Below are 22,871 nucleotides of genomic sequence, written 5' to 3' on the forward strand. Positions count from 1 at the left end.
AAACACACAAACACACATGCGTCACACAAAGTGCGCTATGAGCTACACGCATCATGTGACCGTAAAAAAAAAAAAAAAAAAGTCAGTTTAAATGTTTTAGAACAGTTTTGTCTTCGGCGTCATTTGCGCAGTTAAAGTGAGACGACACTTTATGGTGGAAATTTGACCTTTTCACAGGGCGTTTGCATAAAAAGCTCAAACGGAGACTGGCGGGCATGAAGGGCAACAAACGATGGCGAAGAGTTGAAAACCCGCCAGCGGAAACGCTTGTCGGCCTTTTGAAATTGGGGCAATTTATTTAAAAAAAAAAAAAAAAAAAAAACTATTAAAAAAAAAAAAAAGTGACAAATCACGCTCTGCAAATTTTCAACCCTGGCAACTTGAAGGTGGCCTCCTGAGGTACGTCAAAATAGATTTCATATTTTGGGCCTTTCACGCACTACACGAGGGCCCCAACATGTTTTATTGTCCTCAGTTACAAGCTTTTAGTCATAAGATATGCAGCCGCTCATGGAGAAAGGGAAAACGGAAAATGCCATCGTTAACATGACGACAAAGAGACGTCGCCATTTTGCATGGATGACGCGAAATGTTGAAATTGATGCACGACATCACTTTCCATGAAATGAGCCTCCATCCCTAGTTCATCCTCATGGAAACTGTCCAATTTTGACTTTCTAAAATTCCTGACCTTAACTGAAATTTCCCATTCATACAAATGAAAGGAGCATTTTTTTTTTTGTCTTTGTCTTTGTAGTGTTCAAAATACATTGGAACCGCTCAAAGGAGAGAAAAAAAAAAAAAAATCAATCAGCCGTAAGCGGCTCTAAAATGTTGATAGCGTCGAATGGTGCGGCCACGAAATTCAAGGGTTGATTAAAAGAAAGATTTAAAAGTGTCAACCCTTGTGATGGTTTCACGTCGACGACAGCGCAATTGTAGCCCTTCGAGAAGGTGATTTAAAAAAAAAAAAAAATGGTTTCTGAGTCCAGTGGTGACGCTGGCAGTGGGAATGTTGTTGGCCAACAACATACCAAACACGTTGTCAAAAAAAAATAATAATAAAAAAATAACCCCAAAACTCACAGCTGCTATTAAAGTTTGGCGACGGCTGGCTAAGAAAAATGAGGAGGTGTCGCTCTGGATGCGGGCCGAGCGGCTCCACGTCGGGCCGCCGAGGATTCACATGACGGCGCACTCTCTGGACGACATTTTGGCCTGGCGGGACACACGAACGACAGAAAGGTTGCATTTAAAAAAATCAAAAAAAAAAAAAAAAAAAAAAAAAATTGACAGCATGGAACTTTCGGACGTTTTAGTGCAGAATGATTTAAAAAAAAAAAAAAAAAATTCAGAATCCACTTCCCTCTTCAATGAGTGAATTTTTAGACATTTGTTGTCAACATTGCTTCATTAGTGTTCATCTTTTTCCTGTTTTTCATGTTTATAAAATGTTGATGAACACTTGCTTCCAATTCTGATGCTTTGAAAAGGGCAGTTTCAAGACAAAATAAAAAAAAAAAAAAAAAGAAAAATTTTAAAAACGTCTTAGTTTGCCATTGTCGCCCTTTTGCATTTATGGGAATGAATAAAACATCAAATAATATTAAAGGTGGACTGGCAGTCATTTTACTGGATTTTTGAGCAAGCAGAGCAGATTCACCAGAAACAAATCAACTAAGTCCTTCGCAAGCCTCACAATGAGCAAACATTCCAAAAGGGGGCGCTCATGAAACCTCACCCTCTTGTGCACCACTTCCTCTTCTTCCTCTTCCTCCTCCTCTTCCTCTCCGTTTTGCACTTCCATCTTCTTGCTGAAGCTCCGTCTGGCCACTTCCTGCGGGCCGGCGCGCAACACAAACAAAGCGTGAGACAAACGGCCGGAGCGTCGCGTCGGCCGACGGGCGGACGTCGTCACCTCGCCGTCGGAGTTGACCAAGGTGGTGATCATGTCGCTTCCTGTGCCCCAGGAGGCCTGGCTTTTCCACAAGAGATCAGAAGGCGGACTGTGGGCCACGCCGGCGTCTGCGGACCACACCTACGGAAGCCCAAGACGGCGTGTTAGCCCCGCCCAAATATTCAGAAAAGCGCACGAAGTTGAACCCAAAGTGGTCTTACAGTGACCGTGTGTCCCGCTTTGAGAACAAACTTTGGCGAGAACTTGTAGACGACCTCGTCCGCGTCGTCCACTTGTCTCTTCAGCCTCCAGTTCCCCAAAGGCTGGTCCTGAAGCGCACACCCGGCAGACGTTTGAACGCAACACTTCAACGCGACGCGCGCCCACGCACACACCTGCTCCGTCTCGTTGGCCAGGGTCACCGAGTTTCCGTCCATGTCGGTGGGCGAGATGGAGACGGCGCCGCTGACCGTGTCCTCCTCGGTCGCCAGCATCAGCTCCTCGCCGCGGCCCGCGCCCGGCGGGTCGCCCGAGTCCAGGTCCGCCCTCCTCCGCTTGGAGGTGCGCGACGAGGACGAGCCCGTCACCCGGGAGACGGTCACGCGAGAAGACGGGCTGGGAGACAACTTGAGCCTGTGGAAGGAGAGGACGCCACCAAACCTTGTGCGCATTAATCGTTCGTACGGCGTGTACAGCGGCGCCTTGACACGTGAAGTGACCCGACTTGTGTTTTTCGCTTTGACTTGGAAGCGCAGACTTGAGAAATGGTCCCAGCGAGGGAAGTGATGCCCAGGATGGGGGACTAAATAAATTAAAAAAAAGTTCAATTTGTGTGTGTGTGTGTGTGGGGGTGGGATAGTCATTTTGAAAGAACAACATTTTCATTAACATTAAATCTGAAATGTTACCACAATTCATAAGTGTACTCCAATATACGTTTGACTTTTTCTTATCTAAATGAATCATTTTAATGAATTAAATTTATTTTATTGACCCCATGAAAACTGACGTTTTTCCTTCCAAATTTGATATTCTGCAGGTATCATGAGAACCCCCACCCTCTCCCATTCTTGTGGATGCTCTTTTATCTACATTGTGCTCAAATGTTGCAGAAGATTAAAAAAAGAAAAAAACTTTGGATTACGAGTCATTTTTCAAATAAGTCTCTGGCACATTATTAAGAGCTAATTGACCGTAAGCTCACCTGTGCTCTTCCCCCTCCAGGAGCTTCCTGTAGGCGTTGATCTCCATGTCCAGCGTGAGCTTGACATCCAGGAGCTCCTGGTACTCGGAGAGCTGCGCGTTCATGCGCTGGCGCAGGTCGTTCATCTCGCGGTCCTTGGCCTCCATCGCGCGCCGGTGCTTGTCCCGGTCCGCCGACAGGATCTCCTCCAGCTCGCGGACGCGGTCCTCGGCGGCCGCCGCCTACACCGAAAACAAGGTGAAGGCGAAGCGGGAGCGGACCCGGGTGGCCGAGACGCGTGGGGGCGCCTGCGGGTACTTGTTTCTGCAGGGCGCTCAGCTGGTAGCCCAGAGCCTCGATTCTCATTCGGGACTCCTGAAGTTCTTCCCTGGCCGTGCACACGGCCTTGTCGTTCATCGCAGACGACACCTTGGCGTTGTCCAGCTACACGAAGGCCAGACAAGCAAAGGTGAAAAAAATTGCCCGAGGATGGATTGGGGTGGGGTGAGGGGGCGCTGGGGGGGGGGGTGTTGTCTCTGGCTCACCTTGGCCTGGAAGGTCTGCTCCAGTTCCTCCTTGTACAGCGAGACCTGCTCATCGTGCTGCTTCCTCAGGTCCTGACAGACGAGCGCACGTCACCGACCGAGGAACGTCCCTCTCTCACACTCACACTAACACACACCTGTAAAGCTTGTGCCAGTTTGAACTCGTAGTCCTGTCTGGCACCCGAGTCCACCTCCACGATTCTCTGCTCTTGTCTGCGCCGAGACTCCCGAACCTCCTAAATCCACAGACACACACACACGTGAACAACAATCATCCTCCTCCTCGCAAGGACATGGTTTGTGTTTGAGGGGAAAGAATCTCCACCTCCTCAAACATGTTCTTCCTGAATTCCAGCTCCTCGCTGAGCGACTGGCAGCGGTTCTCCAGGTCCACGCGCGACAAGGTCTCGGCCTCCAGCTGCCGCTTGGCGACGGCGTGGGCGTCCTCTGCCTGCGGACCGTCAACCACATCAACGTCAACGCGCAAAATCGAGCGGCCCGTGGTAGGCAAACAGGTGTCGGCGAGCCGTTTGCGCAGTTGTGAAGATGTTTAAAATTTGCTAATATGCATGGCAGGCCACTAGTTGGCGACACCTGTGTTGCTTCATATGTTTCAAACAGTAATAGCAGTGTTGTTTGTGTTGTTTTGAACACTAAACATGCCATCCAATTGAACGCCGCTCTCTATCGACTGTATTTTACGTCCGAAAGCGCACCTTAGCCAGCAGCCCTTTGACTTCGAGCAGGTCAGAGGTTAGCGCAGCGTTCTGGCTGAGAGCGGTGGAGAGCGCCGCCTCGCTCTGGTTCAGCTGACTCTCCAAAGCGCCCGCCCGAGACATGGCCGCCGCCAGGTCCCCATCCTTCTTCTTGCCACTAGCGCAGCGGGGGAAGGAAAGAGCCGTCGCCGGTCATCATCTGACCAAAGCTCACCGCAAGTCGCTTTTACGAGTACAACATGTTACGACCAAGACAAAACTGTGACATAGTTGACAACTGCTAGCAACTCATACTACTGGTCACACACAGTAGCACGTAGTTGTCCTACTAGTGAGAACAAAGACCACAAACGGTACAAGGCCCTTCAAAGCAGAAACAAATGTCCACAATGTACTTAGTCGGCAAGGACTTACCTGCGCGTGGCCTCTTCCAAGTCCGCTTGAGCCTTGCCCAGATCGATCTGCAGGCGGGCCCGCTCCCTGGCGGTCTCGTCCAGAACCCGGCGAGCGTCAGCCAACTCGGCCTCGTACAAGTGCTTCAGGCCGCTAACCTGAAGGCCAGAGAAAAGGAAATAAGGTCACGTTCGGCAACCGACGAGATACGAGTCCAGAAAGTGGAGGACGTGCAGTTGCAGTTGCATTGCACGTGCAAGGGTCACCTCAGTAACTCCTCCGCGCACCACGCGACCAAATCGTGTGCAAAAGTCGGCTGCACCAAGTCTACTAGCGCAAAAGTTGGCATACGGCCCTGTGGAAGGCGACTGCAAAAATTCTAAACAGGTTTCGGTCACTACAACGTGAGTCCGTTAAATGACATGCCAACTGTTGCACATCAACTGTCCAAGTTGTTGCCGTCAGGAAATCAAAACAAAACGGGATGATTTCCGTGTATATTGGTACAAAAACGCCAATAATCAAAGCCTGGTTCAAAAGTTGCATCCATACAAAAATTTCACTTCCTCTGCCCCGCCGTTCTTTCTCTGAAGCCGCAATGCACGACGGTATATCGCGACTCGGTGGCTTACACTGGCTTGCTCACAACTTTGTGGCAGATTTGGAAGTGCGCCATGTTAGGCTCGAATTAGATCACTGACACATTCAAATGGTGTAACCACGCTCAAGTGCACCACATGGGAGTGAATCTCGACAATCAAAGTGGTGTCAATTTTGGACCGATAGTAAAACACGTTGGATGCCACCCATCTTCTGGATTTATTTTTTTTTTTCTCGAGTAACATCCTGACAATGCCAATAATTGTGAACATTTCGTTTCATGACATGAAAATGTCAGAGTTTGATCGCCAGGCAGGACTCAAACGCTCTGAAATGAGTGCATGTGATGTATGTACCAGCAAGGTATGTGAAAAATGTGCAGAGCTGATTTTCACGTGCTAACGCACGTAGCGCATGCCTGCTCCGATTTGGTCTGGTGGTGTAAGTCACTCATCTTATTTATCAACGGCCTAAAAACCCAATGAAAATTGTCAACAGATGTATAAAAAATATATATATATTTCTTCAATGCATTTTTTTTTCCATTGTGTGAGGGATGTCAAAGTACCAATCTGAACACGGGTACACTCCTATTAATGCAAAAAGAACCAGCAAAGCAACACCAGCATAAGATCTGAAAAATACATTTTTCTTTCTTTTGTAGAGTATGTAAAGACTAACCCCTCCCGACAAGTGCAACCTCGGCGCTTGTAAGTAAGTGTGCAAACTGTTGACGTGTCAAAGGAACACGCGACACACCTCTGACACCAGTTTTTGGGAGGTCGTCTACTCGGACTAGTCGAGGGCAGTCGGTCAAGACCGGCTCAATGAGTAAAAACCTCGCCAAGATTTTACGAGGAAAAGAACCTGATGCGCGGCAATTTCTGAGGGGCTCCAACTGCCAACCGTCGCGTCGCCGCCAAGGTATAAATAACAAATAGGTCGCAAATAGTTATTTATATCGCCTCTGCCGCTGACCAATGGGACTTATAGTACTGTTACATCGACGGACTATCGAAACCACTGAACGGATCGTTGGCACCACGCCACCCACGATTGAAAACTTGCACGCAACACAAACTAATAACCGATCGATGCAAGTCAAAACTAGCAGGCATTTGAACAGCCCCCCCCCCCCCCCCCCAATGAAGTCATTAAATTCTCGATCGGCAAAACTACAACTTTCCGCCTTGTTCCGTCCGTTGTTGGGACACACCCTCAGATCCTGCTGATACAAACACCATTAGTATTATATTTTGTAGACTATCGCACGACTGGTCACTTTAAACTGCTCCCTTTGCACAATTGTCATTGCACTGGTCTAGAATGAGGAACCGCCGATGGGTGGGGTGTGGTGTTGATGTACTTTTAACTCTTCTAAATGAAGAAGACATTACATATTGCACAAATGTGACTCTAGAAAGGAATATTTCCCATAAACAGAAATGTCTCTTGTTCTTGTTACTTTGTTTGTTCTTTGTTTTGAATGTCGTACCCTGTGTGTATTCACACACTTGGCCAATCCAGTTGATACTGATTTTGTTTTTTTCGAGTGGTTCTGCAGTAGCTTCCTTCCACCACTTGGGGCCAGTGTGGTGCCCGAAGACGCTACACACAATAGCTGGGGAAAAAGAAAACCTACATTACATGATTTAGTTTTATATCATTATATATATATATATATATCAGAGTATTGTTATATTACAGGACTGTGTTACTAGAGTTTATGTCTGAATATTCGTTATTTGATCCAACTTTATTGAAACAAACACCCTTGACAGGGCTTTCTAGTGAGCGTTTGCATTAAACTGCCGATATTACGTGCAACTCTTGTGTCTGCATTTAGTTTTAGCGTAAAATCCAACTGGGGTGTCATTAAAAACCTCGAAGCACGCTCAGAAGAAACCGCGTCACTTATTTTTCTGCAAGAGACAGAATACAACGCAGAAACTAGCGTGCACTGTTCTACTCCAATTCGAACATTGCGTCATCAGAGAAGGCAAAAATCAGAATCCCGATTACCATTTCAGCACTACGTGGCGCAAAAAACAAAAAGAAAAACAAGACGATGGCACCCATCACCTGAGCGCGGTTCCACAACGCAAGTTTATCCAACGAGTTTGGCCGATCGGGAAAACACGAGCACGCCAATTTCGCTCCCCCCAAAAACAGACAAAACGACAACCTGATATTGTACAGTAAAGCTTTTACGTCACACAGGTCTGTTTGTGAGCTTGAAAAAATGTGGAAAAAAGGAAGATATTTTTCATCTGATACCAACCAGTTGAAAAATGATGATCCTCCTTTTTCTGATCACATGATGCGATTGCGACATGACGTCATAGCACATTGCCAACACAAAGGGCAACAACTGGATTGTGTAACGTCAGCATTTAATTTAAAAAAAAAAAAAAAGTGACATGCTATTTGAATTTTTGTGTTGTTCACCAGATTTGACCATTTTCCATTATACGCTGACTCAGAAGTGTTTTATTTTTGTCAGTTATCAATCCATCCATTTTCTCAGCTGCTTATCCTCACTACAGTCCCTGGAGTGCCGGAGCCTATCCCAGCTGTCAACGGGCAGGAGGCGGGGCACACCCTGAACTGGTCGCCAGCCAATCGCAGGGCACATGGATGTTGTCAGTTATATTATGGATATTTTCATACATTTCATATAGAGTTGCCCCCACTATTCCCAGGGGGGCTGGGATTCAACCTCACCACCTACAGGGAAAAGCTGCAAATAAACCCATGATAACTACCATGAAATAATAATAATCAAGTGAGGAGAAACGGTAAATACAATAAATGAAAGAATAGAAAAAAAAAAAAAAAAAAATCATATTTGCTCCCGAGAGTGACTTCCGGCAGCACCCACGAGATGAGCTCTACTTAAAGGCGCAACCTCAACAGCGACCAAAACGCCGTATTCCGCGTTCCACCGTGCACAGGCGGAACGCATTTGCACGTGTACCCACAACTTCAAATTTTTCTTACTGATCATATTTTAGGACAAAATTTAAAAATCCAAACGCTAATGAAAAAGTTCTAATTTCAAAATCTCCACAATTAAGATGATATGGTATTTGATGATTCTCCCAAAACTGATGTTAAATGACCCAACTCTGGCTTTTGATGCAACTTTGACCGGGAGGATTCTGACATTTTACATCCGACAGTAATTTCTAATCAAATTTATTGACGTATCCCTCAATCACGAAACAGCCCACAGTTCAGAGACCCCCCCCCCCATCTAAACTAGCAACAATGGTGGTGAGGGGTGGGCGGGAAGGAGATCTGCCTTGAGACGCGCCCACCGATGGGGTGTGGGGGTTATGAATTTTATCAACTACAAATGACAAGTCTTAATTATGTCTTCCTATCTATTTTAATTAGGCATGGAATATTTGTACCTGCCTAGTTACTCATTACCTTGAACTTTGGAATTCATTACTTGAAAATAATTCCCATTATTATATTCTTTTGAATCGAGGATCAAGACAGAGAACGTTATGAAAGTTAGAAACTTTACTAAACAGGCATTGCTGAAATATTGAGCCTGAGCTTTCCCGACCCCCAAATTCGGTATAAATTTTTAAAATATATTTAGTATTTATAACAGGAAATCGATGTCCGTCTGGTAGTATCGGTTTCGTGTCAATTCGAACTTGACGAAAGCTAGTTGAAAAAGAAACTACATTTTAGGTGGCGATAAACTAAAACCAAAGAGTCGTTCAATGTTGTTTAGGTCGCCTGAATTCTACTTGTCGAAGATTGTGAATAACAAATTAAAAAAAAAAAACAAATCCGTGAAGTAGCAACGAAAGGGGTGTGGGAGGGGGGGGGGTGGTATCAAATGGCGCGCACAGGCAACCGCTCTAATTTCAAACTTTCAACACCCGAGCAGCATTTTTAGCACTTAAAACGGTTTGAAATGTGTTCGAGTTCGCCAATATGACGTTAAAATGGCTTAAAGGCGAAGTGATTGGACAGTTTTTGTCAAATGTATAGATTCCTATCTGAAAAGGTTCGGAATTTGGCCGGTTGCCACCCACGTTTCATGTGACTCCATCTGATGTTCATTTATTTTATTTGACTGGTTTGAATACTAAGGGTTTAAATTGAGACAAAGCTCAAGCTCGTTGTTTGTTATTTCTCGAGCGGCCACGGTCGTCGTCGTCGTCGGACTCTAGTCACTCACCTCCCTGGTGGTGACCTCCTCCTTCTCGGACACTTTGACCAGCAGCCGGTCGTTCTCCAGCTCAAGCGAGCGCACCCGCTCGATATAAACGGCCAGCCGGTCGTTGAGGTGCTGCAGGTCCTGCTTCTCCTGCAGACGAGAGATGCGGGTGGGTGAGAGGGGCGTCGAGGATGCGGCAGCTGTAGCCGCCGGACGGCCAGCTTCACGGCTCGGGGTAGCAGTCGCCATAACGGCTCGGTCGCCTTTTTGTTTTCTGACGAATCTTTCGGTCGTCGCGGCGCTCGGCGGGCTAGAGAACGCACGGGTGCGCGTCGCTCTCGGCAGATCGGGACGGGAGAAGCGCTTTGGCTAGCGGGGAATGAATGGGAGGCAGGCGAGCCAAGTAAGTCATCCACGGTCGGACGGACGGGCGGGCGGGCAGCTTCTCGCTCGCTCGGGGACAGTGCGGGAAAGAATTCCAAAATGGCCGCCGAGGCTCCCTCCACCGCGCCAAAAGCATGGAGCATTTCCGGTGGCGCAATGCATCGTGGGATTCAAAGACAATTCCGGCCCACGTGACGTCATGGCTCAGGAACGCTGGACATATTTGCCATTTTTTCGTTGAAAAAGAAAAACTTATTTTATTGAAGCGTCTTGCTGCTACCCCAGAACAACAACAACAAAAAACCGTTAAGTGTGAGGTCATAATGTGATAAATGTAAAAAATGAAAAAAAAAATCGAAGCTTCCAAAAGTATTGCTACTTGCACTCCTCTTTCAGGGTTTATATTCACGTCATTATCACCAAATGACTTCGGATTCATAACCCCTGGCATGGCGGCCTCCACCCTCAACTGGTCGCCTGTCAATCTGCGCCCACTGAAACAAAAACAACAACTTCGCTGTTACATGTGTGGCGTTTGCATGTTCCCTCGGCACTCCGATTTCCTCCCAAATCCCCAAAACATGCATTCACTGGAGACTCTAAATACCCTCTCAGTGTGATTGTGAATGCGAATTGTTGTTCGTTTGGGCTCCAGCGCTCCCGCAACCCTTGTGAGGATAAGCGACCCAGACAATGGATGGATAGTAAGCAGTCGCCAACTGTGCCGCCCAATAATAATTGAACAACTCTTTATCCTCCAGCCTGCTGGGGGCGCTGTCTGGAAATCCTAACACTTTCGAGTGCAATCCCTCAGCAGGCCGCTCGGTCCGGCTAACAGCCCTTCCGGCTTCGCCGCCATTACAGACAGCAGGTACGTTTTCCCAACCGTATTAAGCGTTTAAGTGAAAACCGTTTACAATCTCAGCCATCCGTGATTTTACATTGACGAATTGAACAAAGAACAAACCCCCTGTCTTTGGTTATCGCCTGGGTGGCATATTGTGCGGAAGCAAAGTTAGGTTTATTATAAAGTTTTGAGTGTTGACAGCGACGCTAGCTGATAAAGGCTACTGGAATCCACTCAGCTATTTAACACATGCGCAGCACGCACGAGTTAAATTGTTTTGCGCGTTACCAGGTACTAAATTCAAGTCGGTTTTTTTTTGTATCTCAATATTTAGCGGTCAAGCTACGCCCTGTTTCTGCTTGCAGGCGTGCAGCTCCGTCCAGCCAACCTTTACTGACGGTTCCTGCTGGCCGTCCGTTCTTGTAACCCTTTAGTTGGATCAATGCTTAGGTTGAGAGCCATTCGAGTAACAGGACTACAAACCACAACTCCCGTATCACAAATGTGTAGACAATACGACGCCATGAAGGTCATGCGCCAGTCTTGATAGGCTTAGTTTCACTGTTAGGAATTCAACACAGTGGGCAAAATATAGCGAATTAAAAAAAAAACATTTGCTGAATGTATCTCATCCGTGACCTGCTTTTACAGAAGTGAAAACATGGACGTGATTGTTGGAGAGGGGGCTTGAAAACATGACATTTGCTAACGTGCTTTGTTGAGCTCCTTCAGAAATTAAGGAGAGTGACAACTGCGTGTCTTCTGTTCCTTTCACTTGTCCCGTTAGGGGTGTCATCTTGTTCCATCTAAGCCTATCTCCTGCCTCTTCCTCTCTAGCCCCAACTGACCTCTTGTCTTCCCTCACAACATCTTCTCTTTTGCCTGGCAACTCCATCCTCAGACTCTCTCCTCTGGATATGTCCGAACCATCGAAGTCTTGTCTCCAAGACGTCCAACTTTGGCCGTCCCTCTGAGGAGCTCCGACCTGCTCACTCCTAGCGAGAACCTCGGCGTCTTCATTTCTGCTTCGTGTTGTCTCTTCAGTGCCACTGTCTGTCTCTACCACTGTTTTATAAACTTTTCCCTTCTTCGTCCTAGCAGGGACTCTTCGGTCCCCTTCCGTCAGCTGTTCCAACTTGCTTCACTTTCTCATCACACTGACCATTGCTCTGGATTGTTGACCCCAAGTATTTGAAGTCGTTCACCCTCGGCATTTCTCCTCCCTGGAGCCTCCCCCTTCTCCCTTTTCATTCACGCACATATGTTCTGTTTTACTTTGGCTAATCTTGATTTCTCTCCTTTCCAAAGCATGCCTCCATCTTTCTTATTGTTCCTCCACCTGCTTCCTGTTTAATTGTTGTATTCTATCGTCGTTAATACCTCAGTGTTTTTTTTTCATCGGAAATGTTTCTAATACTTAAAAAAAAACATAATATCTGTACTATTTGGCTTTTTTTTTTCCATTTTCTTTTAATTTTACCATTTTATATCCTCACTCATTTTTTTTTTTTTTGTAAAGTTTTGTCATATTAAGATTCATCTGATAATGGATTAGTTCATGATTGCTCATTGCAACCAATTGTTTGTATGGAAAGCACTTGTAGGTTATGACTATACAAGTAAAGAAGTAGCGCAGATATGGCGTTAAGTGCACAGACCTGTTGTGCTGCACGTGTTTTCTTCCACGTTGTGCAGCCCCCAAATGTCTTGTCAGTTTGTCGCCTAGTTGCTTTTCACTAGCTGTCTGCAGACAAACGGCCAGATCAAGCAATCCGCGGCGCTTAGCTTGCTCGTTTTTCCGGTCGCGCTGATGTGTCGTTTTCGTCGGCAGACATGACTATCCGCTACCCGATGGCCGTCGGCCTTAATAAAGGCCACCGAGTCACCAAAAATGTCAGCGCGCCCAAACACAGCCGCCGACGCGGGGTAAGTTCCTCCCGATCACGGGTGTCGTGGGGCTAACGGCCGGCCGGTCCTGACTCGCCCTCTTTTTTTTTTTTTTTTTTTTTTTCCCCCCTGTTTTCGGCAGCGTCTGACCAAACACAGCAAGTTCGTCAGAGACATGATCCGCGAGGTGTGCGGCTTCGCGCCGTACGAGAGGCGAGCCATGGAGCTGCTCAAAGTGTCCAAGGACAAGAGGGCGCTCAAGTTCATCAAGAAAAGGGTGACGGCCTCTTACTTTGATCCTTTCAAAGAAATATAGCACCTTAAATGTTGTGCAACTGGGAGACCGTCTCCAATTCCCATAGGAATACAAAAAATATATATATTTGAATGTCCTTGCCGAAATAAGTTATCCGCTGTTACACACACAGAGTTTGCAAAATGACACAAATACAAAGATGTTAAGTTCTGAAGATGCGTCTTGTGGTCTGAAGAAACTAAAGTGAAGCTGTTTGGCCTGAATGACCAGCGTTACAGCTGCGGGAAAAAGGGGGAAGTTTGTAGACATGAGAACACCAAATCAAAGGTTGATGCAGTTTAAAAAAAGAAAAATCTATAATTTATCAAAAATTACAATCAGTATTGTGCAATTGAAGTATGTAGAATTTGTTTTATCCCAATACATAATATGCTGTAATAACTGTCCTTCAGGTATGTTCTTGACATTTTGAAAATGCCACTTCAGACCGAGTTGGACTCATTGTTCCAAAAGTAAATTTGTACTGGTTATAAGCGCTTTATGATTTTAAAAGAATCTATTCCACGGCCAAACGGCTCCCCCTACTGGTGACCTCTAATATTGCAACGAGCCCCTCCTGCTTACATGATGAAAATGCCATGCAGCCCTACCGCAAATGTTGAATGCCGGACATTTTTTGTCTTTATGTGCAGGGTGTTTCCCAGATGTTTTGAAAAATGCTTACGGTGTGTACCAGGCATTGGTTGAGGTGCTGATGGATAATTTTTTTTTTTTTTGCCTCTTCCCCAGATTGGCACTCACATCCGCGCCAAGAGAAAGCGCGAAGAGCTCAGCAACGTGCTGGCCGCCATGAGGAAGGCCGCCGCCAAGAAGGATTAAAATGGCTTCAAATGTTGGAATACACTTTCTGCCTCTTTTTTTTGTGTGACTCTTGTGTGCAGCGTTTGACGCATTGTTGAGCAAAAATACAAAAACGTGCAAACCGCTCGTGTTGTCACTGGATTTCCGCAGCTATTTGGTTTTGCAATCATCAAGTATTCGTTCATATACAGTATTTCCTTTTGAAAAAGCCAAATTCATCAACAAGGTTAGCAAAAACTTCAAACGGCAACCCCATAACAATATTCAAGATGCTGATCACGTTAATGATGATGTGGTTCTGTTGATTTTATTTTGCACCTGGGATGACGGTCGCCACCTCCAATTGGCAGTCCGGAAGTGTTGCGTTGCAAAACAAAACGGACCGAGCGGGTCTATGCCCATCCTGACCAACATCGCTGACTTTTGGGAAATACGGTTCCTGAATTTGTCATTATGCATGATTACAGAGAGGTTTGTATATTTCCTCATTTGTTGAGGCGCAAATTATATCCAAACTTTCACGGGAATACTGACTCCCATGTTGAACTTAACTAAAAACAAAAAACGCCCTCCTAAGTCCTGCTCTTAATGCTCTCTGTGGAATTCATAAATATACCTCCACCCCCGCAAGCGGCCATGTTGGGGAGGTCGTCGCAGTCAGAATGCATTGAAATGAAATCGTAACCATTTGCACGAGGGTTGCTTCCTGTTTACGCAACCAAAGAGCGTCGACCATCAATGCGCTTTTTTTTTTTAATGCATGTTTAATCGGATGCCTTTGTTGAATGCAGCCAAATGTGCTTTGTGGCTTTTCTAAGCGGTCCGCGCTCGCGAACCTCTCAACGTCACCATCGGCGCCCATCTCTAAAGGGGCGTGTCCAATCCCCCCCCCCCCCCCAGATACATATCTGCGGTCATAACTTCCTCTCCCACCTCGTCGGGTGTGCCCAAGAAGAGCCCAAATCATTGGTCGAGTTCGGGCGTTAGCATGTGCGGCTAACCTGGCAGCTGGACTTCGTCGGAGACATTTCGGGGCTTTTGCGTTGTTGCTCTTTTTTTTTGGGGGGGGGGGGGGCAAACTCAAGCGGCGGCGAGCGGGCTGAGCCAAAACGAAGCCGGCGACGACAAACGACGGCGGTGATCGCTTAAGTCGGCACGGGGGGGGGGGGGCGACACGTCACGAATGAGACGCTTGTGGTGTCACTTTGACGCGTGTTGTGATCATCGGCACCTTGGGAATTGGAACGAAACAATAATAAACACGTACGTACCCGTCCTTGCAAAGGCAAAGGGCAAATTTGTGCAAAATGAAAGAGTTATAAAACAAAGTTTGTATGTTTTCCTCTAAGCGGTGGAAACGCCTGATATTCGCACTCTGGAGGGACCCGGTCCGACTGCCAAGAGCAAAAATTAACCTTTTGAGCAATGAAAAAGGAATAAATACGAGATCAGGTTTCAAACACAATCACCCAAAGAAAGGGGGCAGCAGGGGTTCTCCCCAAAATCTGCAAATAGGTCAAATCGCAGCTGTTTATGAAAACGTGGAAATTACAACAGGATTCAAACATAAACCAGGTTGAGAGCCTGTAATTTGAATCCATAACCTGATATCCTCAACCCATTTGAAACAAAATGAGAAGAAAAAAAATAGCAACATGAGAAGCACAACGAAAATGCAAGTCTCAAGCCGGGGTTTATATTGAAAAGTCCATTCTTATAACGGGCTCACGATATTAAAATGGCAACTTTCCAAGTTCTGGATTACATCAAACGTTGTTTCTATGTTGATGAGCCACCAAGACCGACGAAAGGAAAGAGAACGAACCGCGTCCGTGAGGTGCCACAAGAAGGCGACCTTCGGCCTGCTGGGACACACGAGAGCGACAATTCTGACAATTGCGCCACTGCTCAAATTAAGAATATGGGGGGGGGGGGGTCCTCTCTCGTCAAATTCTTTTGCGTCTCTTGTAACTCTTAATGAAGGGTTCCCCAAAAATAAGTGTGCCTCGTGTCATTTTGAATGGCAAGATATTGTAGTACTGCTACTTTTTAATATGCCGTGCGTGCCTAAATTGGACTCGCATCACTTCAACATAGTTTCTTGGCGCAGAACGGCAGGTAAGTTCCGTGTGTCCTCCAACAAACTCCAAATATGTAAATCAGCGAGTAGCCCATCACAAATATGCGAGGGTACACATAACAGTGATTTACTAATCACATTTCTACATCAAATTCGCCGTCGCTGGACGCAGGGCCCTCGTTACCTCGCCATCAGTCGGCCGAGCGGCCGGTGATGTCACTTCCTATCCTGCGTTCAACGGGAGATGAGAGGGCGGCCTCTGGGCCGCGGCCGCGTCTGCAGACCACACCTACACAAACGCACACACAGAGTTTGTGCTGTCATATTTCAGAGAGAAACGAAAACGCGCGCACGCACACGCATACCAAGGTGATAAAGTTTCGGTCCGTGCGGACGGGCGCGATGGTGACGGCGTGTTTAGCGGAGCGCAGGAGCAACTTGCCGGCCTGCCCTTTCGCCGGCTTGGTGACGGAGGCGCGGGAGGACGAGGACGACGAGGACGAGGACGAGCCCGTCACCCTGGAAACGGCGATGCGGGAAGTGGCGTCGGGAGCAAACTTCAGCCTGCGAGGAGGAGACCGAAAGTCGCTCTTAACTGAGAGGTTTGGGTTGAAAGGACCTTTTCCCAAAATCGGCATTTTCGGCTTATGAACGTGCACGATGCCCCACTAACTTTTTCAATTGTGATATTGGGATGTATGAGGTCAGCTATGATTTGGGAAAATGACTGTTGAAAATGGTAATATTCCCTTGAGATTGCCAGGGTGATAGAAGGAATTATGTATGACATTTGATTTCAATTCGATGACTTCATTTTTAGCAACCCTTGGATGTTTCCTCTAGGAGGTGGATTCAAACCGTAGATCATTCTTTTGGAACTAACCACGTTTGTTCTCTATGCAAATAATAACCTCGAAAAAGCATTTTTAAAAAAGTTGAGTATTAGACGTGGACATCAGAACATGTTGACCTCATGACAAATGTGCTTAATTTGGACAATTTGGCTTCTTACCACAAACCAGATATTTGAATGCTCAATAAAAGCGTCTGAAATGACAAAGTTGAACGTGCTCAAAATTTGCACTTTTTCTAAATCTCTGACAAACGTTTGGATGACTGCACAAGGCGGCTCGTTGCGGTCACCTTTAGAAAAAGGGGCCACGTTTGAGAGAGCCAATCACGATCGTCGGCTCTCAAAGGAAGTGAGATCGGGGGGGAACCTTTGCTGTCAGTTTTCAAATGTCGGTAAAACTATCAGCGACATTTCCAAAAGCAGCTGTAATTTCGCTCTCAGTAATGTACTGACTACAGTTTTGTACATTTTGTAATTCAATTGACATCATTTCCTTCCATGGAATTAATTACTCCCCATTTTTATTTGCTGTTCCAGTCGTTTGGGGCAGAAAATTGAATCGACCATCGACCACTTCAGGAAACCCAAAAGGGTCCGAGAATTACTAGAAGGGAGAGTGCAAGTGGTGGTATGCGTGGTGAGCAGGCAGCAAAGACACGCTGGGCCCTCGCCAGTAGAAGTATTTTCCAGACAAACGCAGTCCGATCTTGTCGTTGGATTTTTTTTTGCAGCCTACCTACGCTGCTCTTCCCCCTCCAGGAGCTTCCTGTAGGCGTTGATCTCCATGTCCAGCGTGAGCTTGACATCCAGGAGCTCCTGGTACTCGGAGAGCTGCGCGTTCATGCGCTGGCGCAGGTCGTTCATCTCGCGGTCCTTGGCCTCCATCGCGCGCCGGTGCTTGTCCCGGTCCGCCGACAGGATCTCCTCCAGCTCGCGGACGCGGTCCTCGGCGGCCGCCGCCTACACCGAAAACAAGGTGAAGGCGAAGCGGGAGCGGACCCGGGTGGCCGAGACGCGTGGGGGCGCCTGCGGGTACTTGTTTCTGCAGGGCGCTCAGCTGGTAGCCCAGAGCCTCGATTCTCATTCGGGACTCCTGAAGTTCTTCCCTGGCCGTGCACACGGCCTTGTCGTTCATCGCAGACGACACCTTGGCGTTGTCCAGCTACACGAAGGCCAGACAAGCAAAGGTGAAAAAAATTGCCCGAGGATGGATTGGGGTGGGGTGAGGGGGCGCGTTGTCTCTGGCTCACCTTGGCCTGGAAGGTCTGCTCCAGTTCCTCCTTGTACAGCGAGACCTGCTCATCGTGCTGCTTCCTCAGGTCCTGACAGACGAGCGCACGTCACCGACCGAGGAACGTCCCTCTCTCACACTCACACTGACACACACCTGCAAAGCTTGTGCCGGTTTGAACTCGTAGTCCTGTCTGGCACCCGAGTCCACCTCCACGATTCTCTGCTCGTGTCTGCGCCGGGACTCCCGAACCTGTCCACGCAGAACTAGAATCACCTTCTTGGCAGCTGTGAGGACACGGCGTTTGTGTGTACCTCAAACTGGTCCTTGGTGGACTTCAACTCCCGGCTGAGCGACTGGCAGCGCTTCTCCAGGTCCAAGCGCATCCAGGTCTCGGCCCGCAGCTGCCGCTTGGCGACGGCGTGGGCGTCCTCCGTCTGCGCAGCGTCAAGCGCACGTTAAAACTTGCGACGTCCACCCGTCCGTCCCCTGTCAAAACCTTTTTCTTTCTTTTTCTCGCTCTCGTGCAAAATACAATCAAACTTTCTCGAGTGTGAACGCCTTTTTGCCCGCTTTAGTTATGTCCACTTTCCAACGATAACAATTTTGACTTCATCGTTGCCGCCTTTGTCCAAGATTGAAACCTGACATTCCTCGATTGAATCCTACAATTTGAGTCAAGGTTAAAAATGCCAAAAGAAGACCAACCGGAAAGAGTCCGCTAGCAGATTGCATCCACTTGAAAATTGATGTCACACAGTTTGAGGGAATAAAATACAAGTTTGTCACCCAAGAAAGTTGTTGTAAGTTGACATTTTTTGTACATTTCATGCAAAAGTTCCCTTTTACCGTATGGAAAACATCAAATCCTTTACTGGATTGGGGAAATTTAAGAAGGTGTGACGTGGTCCATTTTTGCACCTTAGCCAGCAGCGCCCTGAGCGCGGCGTCGACGCCGAGCGCCATGGCGAGCGTCACTTCGCTCCGCTTCAGGCGACTTTCCAGATCGCTCGCCAGGGTCGCGGCCTCCATCCGGCCGCGGCGCGCCAAGGAAAAGGCCCTCGTCCGTCGCCGCGGGGGCAGGGCCAGCCGCGTGTTCCGGAGGCGAGCGCTTACTTGCGCGCGGCCTTCGGTCGGGCGCCGCTTTCGTCCGCCTGAACGCAAGATACAGGAAACAGAGCGGTGCCTTGAGACGACATCTTTGCCCGTGGACGAACTTCGGATATGCCAACCCCCAAGCAGAACACTCGACCGTTTGACTACCGTAAATTCCCGCCTGGAAGCCGCGACTTTTTTTCACAGGCTTTCAACCCTGCGGTTTATGCGGTGATGAGGCTAATTTGTGTATTTTTTCCTAACAGCTGCAAGGGGGCACTCAAGCGGAAAAGGTCAGAGTGAGACCGGTGGAATATATGTGCCGAGGAAGTGACTTTTACCGGTATGTTTTTTTTTTTTTTATTTTAACCAGCCCTGTTTGCGCAACCTTGTTGTTGCTATGTTAAGCTAAGATAAGCTAAGCTAAGGTATTAAAACTTTGCAAACTCTTTCTGTGTAGCGTCTTTCTTTGTAAATATCTCGTGTTTCAATGTGGGCACTTGCGGCTTTTACACGGGTGCGCCTTATGTACGTACCAAATGGTATTCCCTTTCCAAATGTACTGGGTGAGGCTTATAATCAGGTCCTTCGGTATCTGTTGAGCTTCACAACGGAGGAATTTTCAAGTACTGGAGGGCCGAACATGTCCAATTTCTGGCTCCCGCCCTGGTGCGACTGCTCTACGAATCACTCCAGGTTTTGGAGTATGACGTATAAAGCCAGTTGAGCTTGAAGATGTGCAGAATCGGAACAGATCGTGGACCGAAGAGTCCAAAGCAAAAATGGTGAAGCAGCATTTGGCTCAGGCGCTGCACACAAACAGAAGACGGTCCAAAGCTTCAAAACTTTTTCATTTGTCTGACGCTTTTTACACTCTGGCCACTCTGAAGTCATTCTTTCCTTTTCTTTCTTTCATTCGCAGTTTTTTTTTTGACTCGTTCATTTTTCAATTCTGTCTGCAGTTTTTTCTCCTTTTGTTTTGAAACGCCCTTGAAGTTGCCCTGCGTGCGAAACGGCCGACAGAATGAAAGGCGACGCCGTGCGTGGCCCCCTCAACCCTCCTGACAAATATTTTGCCGTTTGATCGGAAGCAGCCGAGTTCCTGTCCGAAAAGGCTGCGATGTCTGCCGAGGTCGATTTCCCAACAGATATTTCACGCGACAACTCCGAGCAGCGGCTTTAAAGATTCGCTTGACAAGCTTAAATGCATTCAAAGACAAAAGAGCAATTTTGCACGAAATTACAAGTTAGCGCACCCGCGCCATCGTTGTGATCAGCATCCTTTGTTTCACGGCAGATTCCAATAAAGCCACATAAAATCGAGAAGTCCAGCGGCGGGCTACTCTTTACTTACTTGATGTTGAAACATTTTTTGAGTCCTTCCAAGCCGAAGCCGACGGCTGCTCTTTTATCCTGTACGCCACGGACGTGTCCTCGCTAACAAAGCAATCGTGTGACATCATTTGTTCCGATCTTCCATCTTTATTGGCCCGCCGCAGACTCGTGGCCGGCCGGATTCGCTTATTCCACAATTTTCAAACTGAAACGAGCGCTAACCCGAGAATTAGTCACTGCCATAGGAAAAGTGAAGAGCTGCAATCGTAAAGACGGACGGACGAGCTTCTGCGGAAAAAAAGAAATTCATTCTTTTCATTTCAAAATGATCACTTGACTTCTTGTCTTTTATCTTCAATCTTTATTATGTACAGCACTTTGTTACGACGGAGCTTGATTTGAAAAGTGTTTTCACGATGACCCCAAACCTGATTTTTATTCAAATGAATATTTCTTGCAGTTCTGATTATCTCACGATTGTCGGACAGTACATGAAGTTGGTTGAGTGGCCAATTTCGTATCGACAAGAGAGTATTGGGGGTGCGCTTTCCTGAAATGAAAACAAGGAAATGATTACACAATGTTTTCTATGTGACTTGAATACAATTTCTCATATTTGACAACTTTTTTCAGCGTCATATTCAATGTCATTGATTGTGTTCCTGTTTAAAAGATTTGCAACGTAAACCCCAAACAAACTTTTGTCATCGTTTTCCATTAATCAAAGTCATCATCGGAAGGAAAACGACGTGGAATTCTGCTCGGACCGACATCGATGAAGAAGCGCAATCGGCTTCCCGGGACGGACGCTGAGAATTCCACGAGGTGAGCCTGCTCCGGACTTCCTTCCGACCAACACAACATTTGCTTTTTTAAAACTACATGTTCACAAATGAAATGGTCTGCGCTTCTTTTAAGGCGAATCTCTGAAAGTCCTTCAAGACCATCAGCAAGCGGGCCGGTTCCTTCACGGCCCCACTATGTGTAGGGACAAGTCTGAATTTACAACCGCGGTAGCATGTTGCACAGCTCCTGGAGGACTTACTGTAACCCCTCATTTATCCCAAGACATATGCGTACCCCCGCATCCAGTGCGTCTGTACTGAGTACAATTTAACACGAGTTAGAATATTCAGATAATAATTCAGTTCACAGCCACCTCTCCAGAACAAGAGGGTGTGTACACTTGTGCAAATACATCCGGTCAGTTTTTTTTTTTTTTTTACTTCCCTACTTGAAAATATTTTGTTTTTCAACTGACAGGTTGCATCGGCAACGTGGGAAGGTTTCAAAATCGAGTATCGTGAATATAGGGGGAAAAAAAATAAGGCCTGTTAGACAAAATCAATGTCAGACTCACATTTTGTGGGGCGAGCTGCTCTTTGGCTGGACTGGACTCCAATGAATGTGAGTTTTTTTTTTTTTTTTTCCTGTAACATTTAAATTAACGCCATCGTACATATGAAGCCATATAAACATTTGAAATCACAATTATCATGAGCAAAATTAGGCCTACTGCACTTACTAAACAAACGAATGGTCAATTTAAGCCCGACTTGTGATGCCAACTTCTTGGTTGTTGGCTTGAAATGTTTGAGCCTTTTCTGTCTTCGAAGTTATGCATATTGTGTGCTTTGAAACATTTCACGTGGCCTTGTAACATAACATCGTTATTGATATCAACAAACACTGAAAAAGCTTATCCAGCTGCTCTTCTTTTTCATCTCCAACAGGCCCAAGAAATCTCCACCCGCCTCAATTTCATGGCGTGTACAGCTAACTTGAGTCAAGTAAAAAAAAGTAAGTTTCTTTTGGCTCGTCCGGTTTGGTATTTGGGCTATAAATGTGTAAAAAAAAAACAAAAAAAAAAAGTGCAAGTTTGTCTTGTACCTTTTGTCAACATTTTGTCGTGACGAGGAAAACCTTTTCCCGCTTTGCATTGTTTGCCCGCCAAAACCGGGAGCTTTTCTTCTTCGTTGGTAGGATTTTTTTTTCGCCGCTGGTCTTCAGCGGACTGTCGGCAAACTTTGATTCACTGCCCCCTGTTGAGTACCATATGAACTGCATTGACTGGAAGTACTGCCTGTTTTATGTAAGCGTAATTTTTATGTATGGTGCATATGTTGGCTGGGATAAGATCCAGCACTCCCGCGACACTTGTGAGGATAAGTGACTTGGAAAATGGATGGATGGATTCGGTCATATTTATATTTGTTCTACACTTCATTTAGTATATTTTAGGGGAAATTTCAGTCAGACTCCCGCTGCATATAATATTAAATTGTGTACAATTCATCATTTTCAAAACGGTAGCAAAAAAAATGTCGAAAAAAAGTTGAATAATTAACATCGTAAGTATTTATTTTTAAAATAACAACAATCCGGGTATCCCTGTTGTTGTTTTATGTCCACAGAAAAGTCAACTTTTCAATCATGAGAATTTTCAATTTCACTTTCAATTTACAATTGCTCCTCAGTTGTTGTTTTTTGTGTGTGTCTTCAAAGATTTTATTACCAAAAAAAAA

The 22,871-nt window shown here is 46.5% G+C and overlaps 3 protein-coding genes and 1 long non-coding RNA gene across 12 annotated transcripts; 2 read left to right on the plus strand and 2 right to left on the minus strand.

Annotated features, from left to right (window-relative positions):
- Positions 1–307: 307 nt before the first annotated feature.
- lmnb2 (lamin B2) lies at positions 308–9,983 on the minus strand. 2 transcript variants are annotated; one of them, XM_061824158.1, is made up of 13 exons: positions 9,539–9,980; positions 4,756–4,892; positions 4,342–4,498; positions 3,951–4,076; positions 3,763–3,861; positions 3,626–3,697; positions 3,399–3,524; positions 3,102–3,322; positions 2,293–2,530; positions 2,119–2,226; positions 1,919–2,038; positions 1,742–1,837; positions 308–1,218 (listed from the first exon to the last, which is right to left on the minus strand). In XM_061824158.1, the coding sequence occupies exons 1-13, from the start codon at positions 9,764–9,766 to the stop codon at positions 1,183–1,185; spliced, it is 1,764 nt and encodes a 587-aa protein (XP_061680142.1). In that variant the 5' UTR covers positions 9,767–9,980; the 3' UTR covers positions 308–1,182. The 2 variants fall into 2 exon arrangements, 1 of the variants encoding a protein (XP_061680142.1); XR_009795609.1 differs by lacking the exon at positions 308–1,218 and having other exon boundaries at positions 2,293–2,699; positions 9,539–9,983.
- Positions 9,984–10,140: 157 nt separating this feature from the next.
- Positions 10,141–22,086, minus strand: LOC133503047 (lamin-B2-like). Of its 8 annotated transcripts, none has more exons than XM_061824162.1 (10): positions 20,366–20,495; positions 18,838–19,070; positions 18,231–18,353; positions 18,073–18,168; positions 17,936–18,007; positions 17,722–17,847; positions 17,422–17,645; positions 16,275–16,396; positions 16,017–16,121; positions 10,141–10,395 (listed from the first exon to the last, which is right to left on the minus strand). In XM_061824162.1, exons 1-9 carry the CDS (start codon positions 20,472–20,474, stop codon positions 16,024–16,026), a joined length of 1,203 nt encoding a protein of 400 aa, XP_061680146.1. In that variant the 5' UTR covers positions 20,475–20,495; the 3' UTR covers positions 10,141–10,395; positions 16,017–16,023. The 8 variants fall into 8 exon arrangements, with proteins under 8 accessions (XP_061680146.1, XP_061680144.1, XP_061680145.1 ...); XM_061824160.1 differs by having other exon boundaries at positions 16,198–16,396; XM_061824163.1 differs by lacking the exons at positions 10,141–10,395; positions 20,366–20,495 and adding exons at positions 19,548–19,820; positions 21,707–22,086 and having other exon boundaries at positions 15,026–16,121; positions 16,198–16,396.
- rpl36 (ribosomal protein L36) lies at positions 10,663–13,794 on the plus strand. The gene is made up of 4 exons (XM_061824170.1): positions 10,663–10,772; positions 12,580–12,674; positions 12,778–12,912; positions 13,681–13,794. The coding sequence occupies exons 2-4, from the start codon at positions 12,582–12,584 to the stop codon at positions 13,768–13,770; spliced, it is 318 nt and encodes a 105-aa protein (XP_061680154.1). The 5' UTR covers positions 10,663–10,772; positions 12,580–12,581; the 3' UTR covers positions 13,771–13,794.
- LOC133503051 (uncharacterized) lies at positions 20,890–22,140 on the plus strand. Its single transcript, XR_009795610.1, has 3 exons — positions 20,890–21,522; positions 21,610–21,753; positions 22,080–22,140. It is a non-coding gene; the product is annotated as an uncharacterized LOC133503051 (long non-coding RNA).
- Positions 22,141–22,871: the final 731 nt, after the last annotated feature.

Source organism: Syngnathoides biaculeatus, chromosome 7 (genome assembly GCF_019802595.1).
Source record: "Syngnathoides biaculeatus isolate LvHL_M chromosome 7, ASM1980259v1, whole genome shotgun sequence".
Taxonomy (NCBI): Eukaryota; Metazoa; Chordata; class Actinopteri; order Syngnathiformes; family Syngnathidae; genus Syngnathoides; species Syngnathoides biaculeatus.

Coding starts and splice junctions, on each gene's coding strand:
- lmnb2 (XM_061824158.1), bottom strand. CDS start 9,766: ATGGCGACTGCTACCCCGAGCCGTGAAGCTGGCCGTCCGGCGGCTACA. Junction 4,077..4,341: donor TCAAAGGGCTGCTGGCTAAG/GTGCGCTTTCGG, acceptor GACGGTCCGCAG/GCAGAGGACGCCCACGCCGT. Junction 3,862..3,950: donor GGAAGAACATGTTTGAGGAG/GTGGAGATTCTT, acceptor CTGTGGATTTAG/GAGGTTCGGGAGTCTCGGCG.
- rpl36 (XM_061824170.1), top strand. CDS start 12,582: ATGACTATCCGCTACCCGATGGCCGTCGGCCTTAATAAAGGCCACCGA. Junction 12,675..12,777: donor AACACAGCCGCCGACGCGGG/GTAAGTTCCTCC, acceptor TGTTTTCGGCAG/CGTCTGACCAAACACAGCAA. Junction 12,913..13,680: donor TCAAGTTCATCAAGAAAAGG/GTGACGGCCTCT, acceptor CCTCTTCCCCAG/ATTGGCACTCACATCCGCGC.
- LOC133503047 (XM_061824160.1), bottom strand. CDS start 20,474: ATGATGTCACACGATTGCTTTGTTAGCGAGGACACGTCCGTGGCGTAC. Junction 17,646..17,721: donor TGAGCGCCCTGCAGAAACAA/GTACCCGCAGGC, acceptor TTTTCGGTGTAG/GCGGCGGCCGCCGAGGACCG. Junction 16,397..17,421: donor GAGGGGGAAGAGCAGCGTAG/GTAGGCTGCAAA, acceptor TCCTCCTCGCAG/GCTGAAGTTTGCTCCCGACG.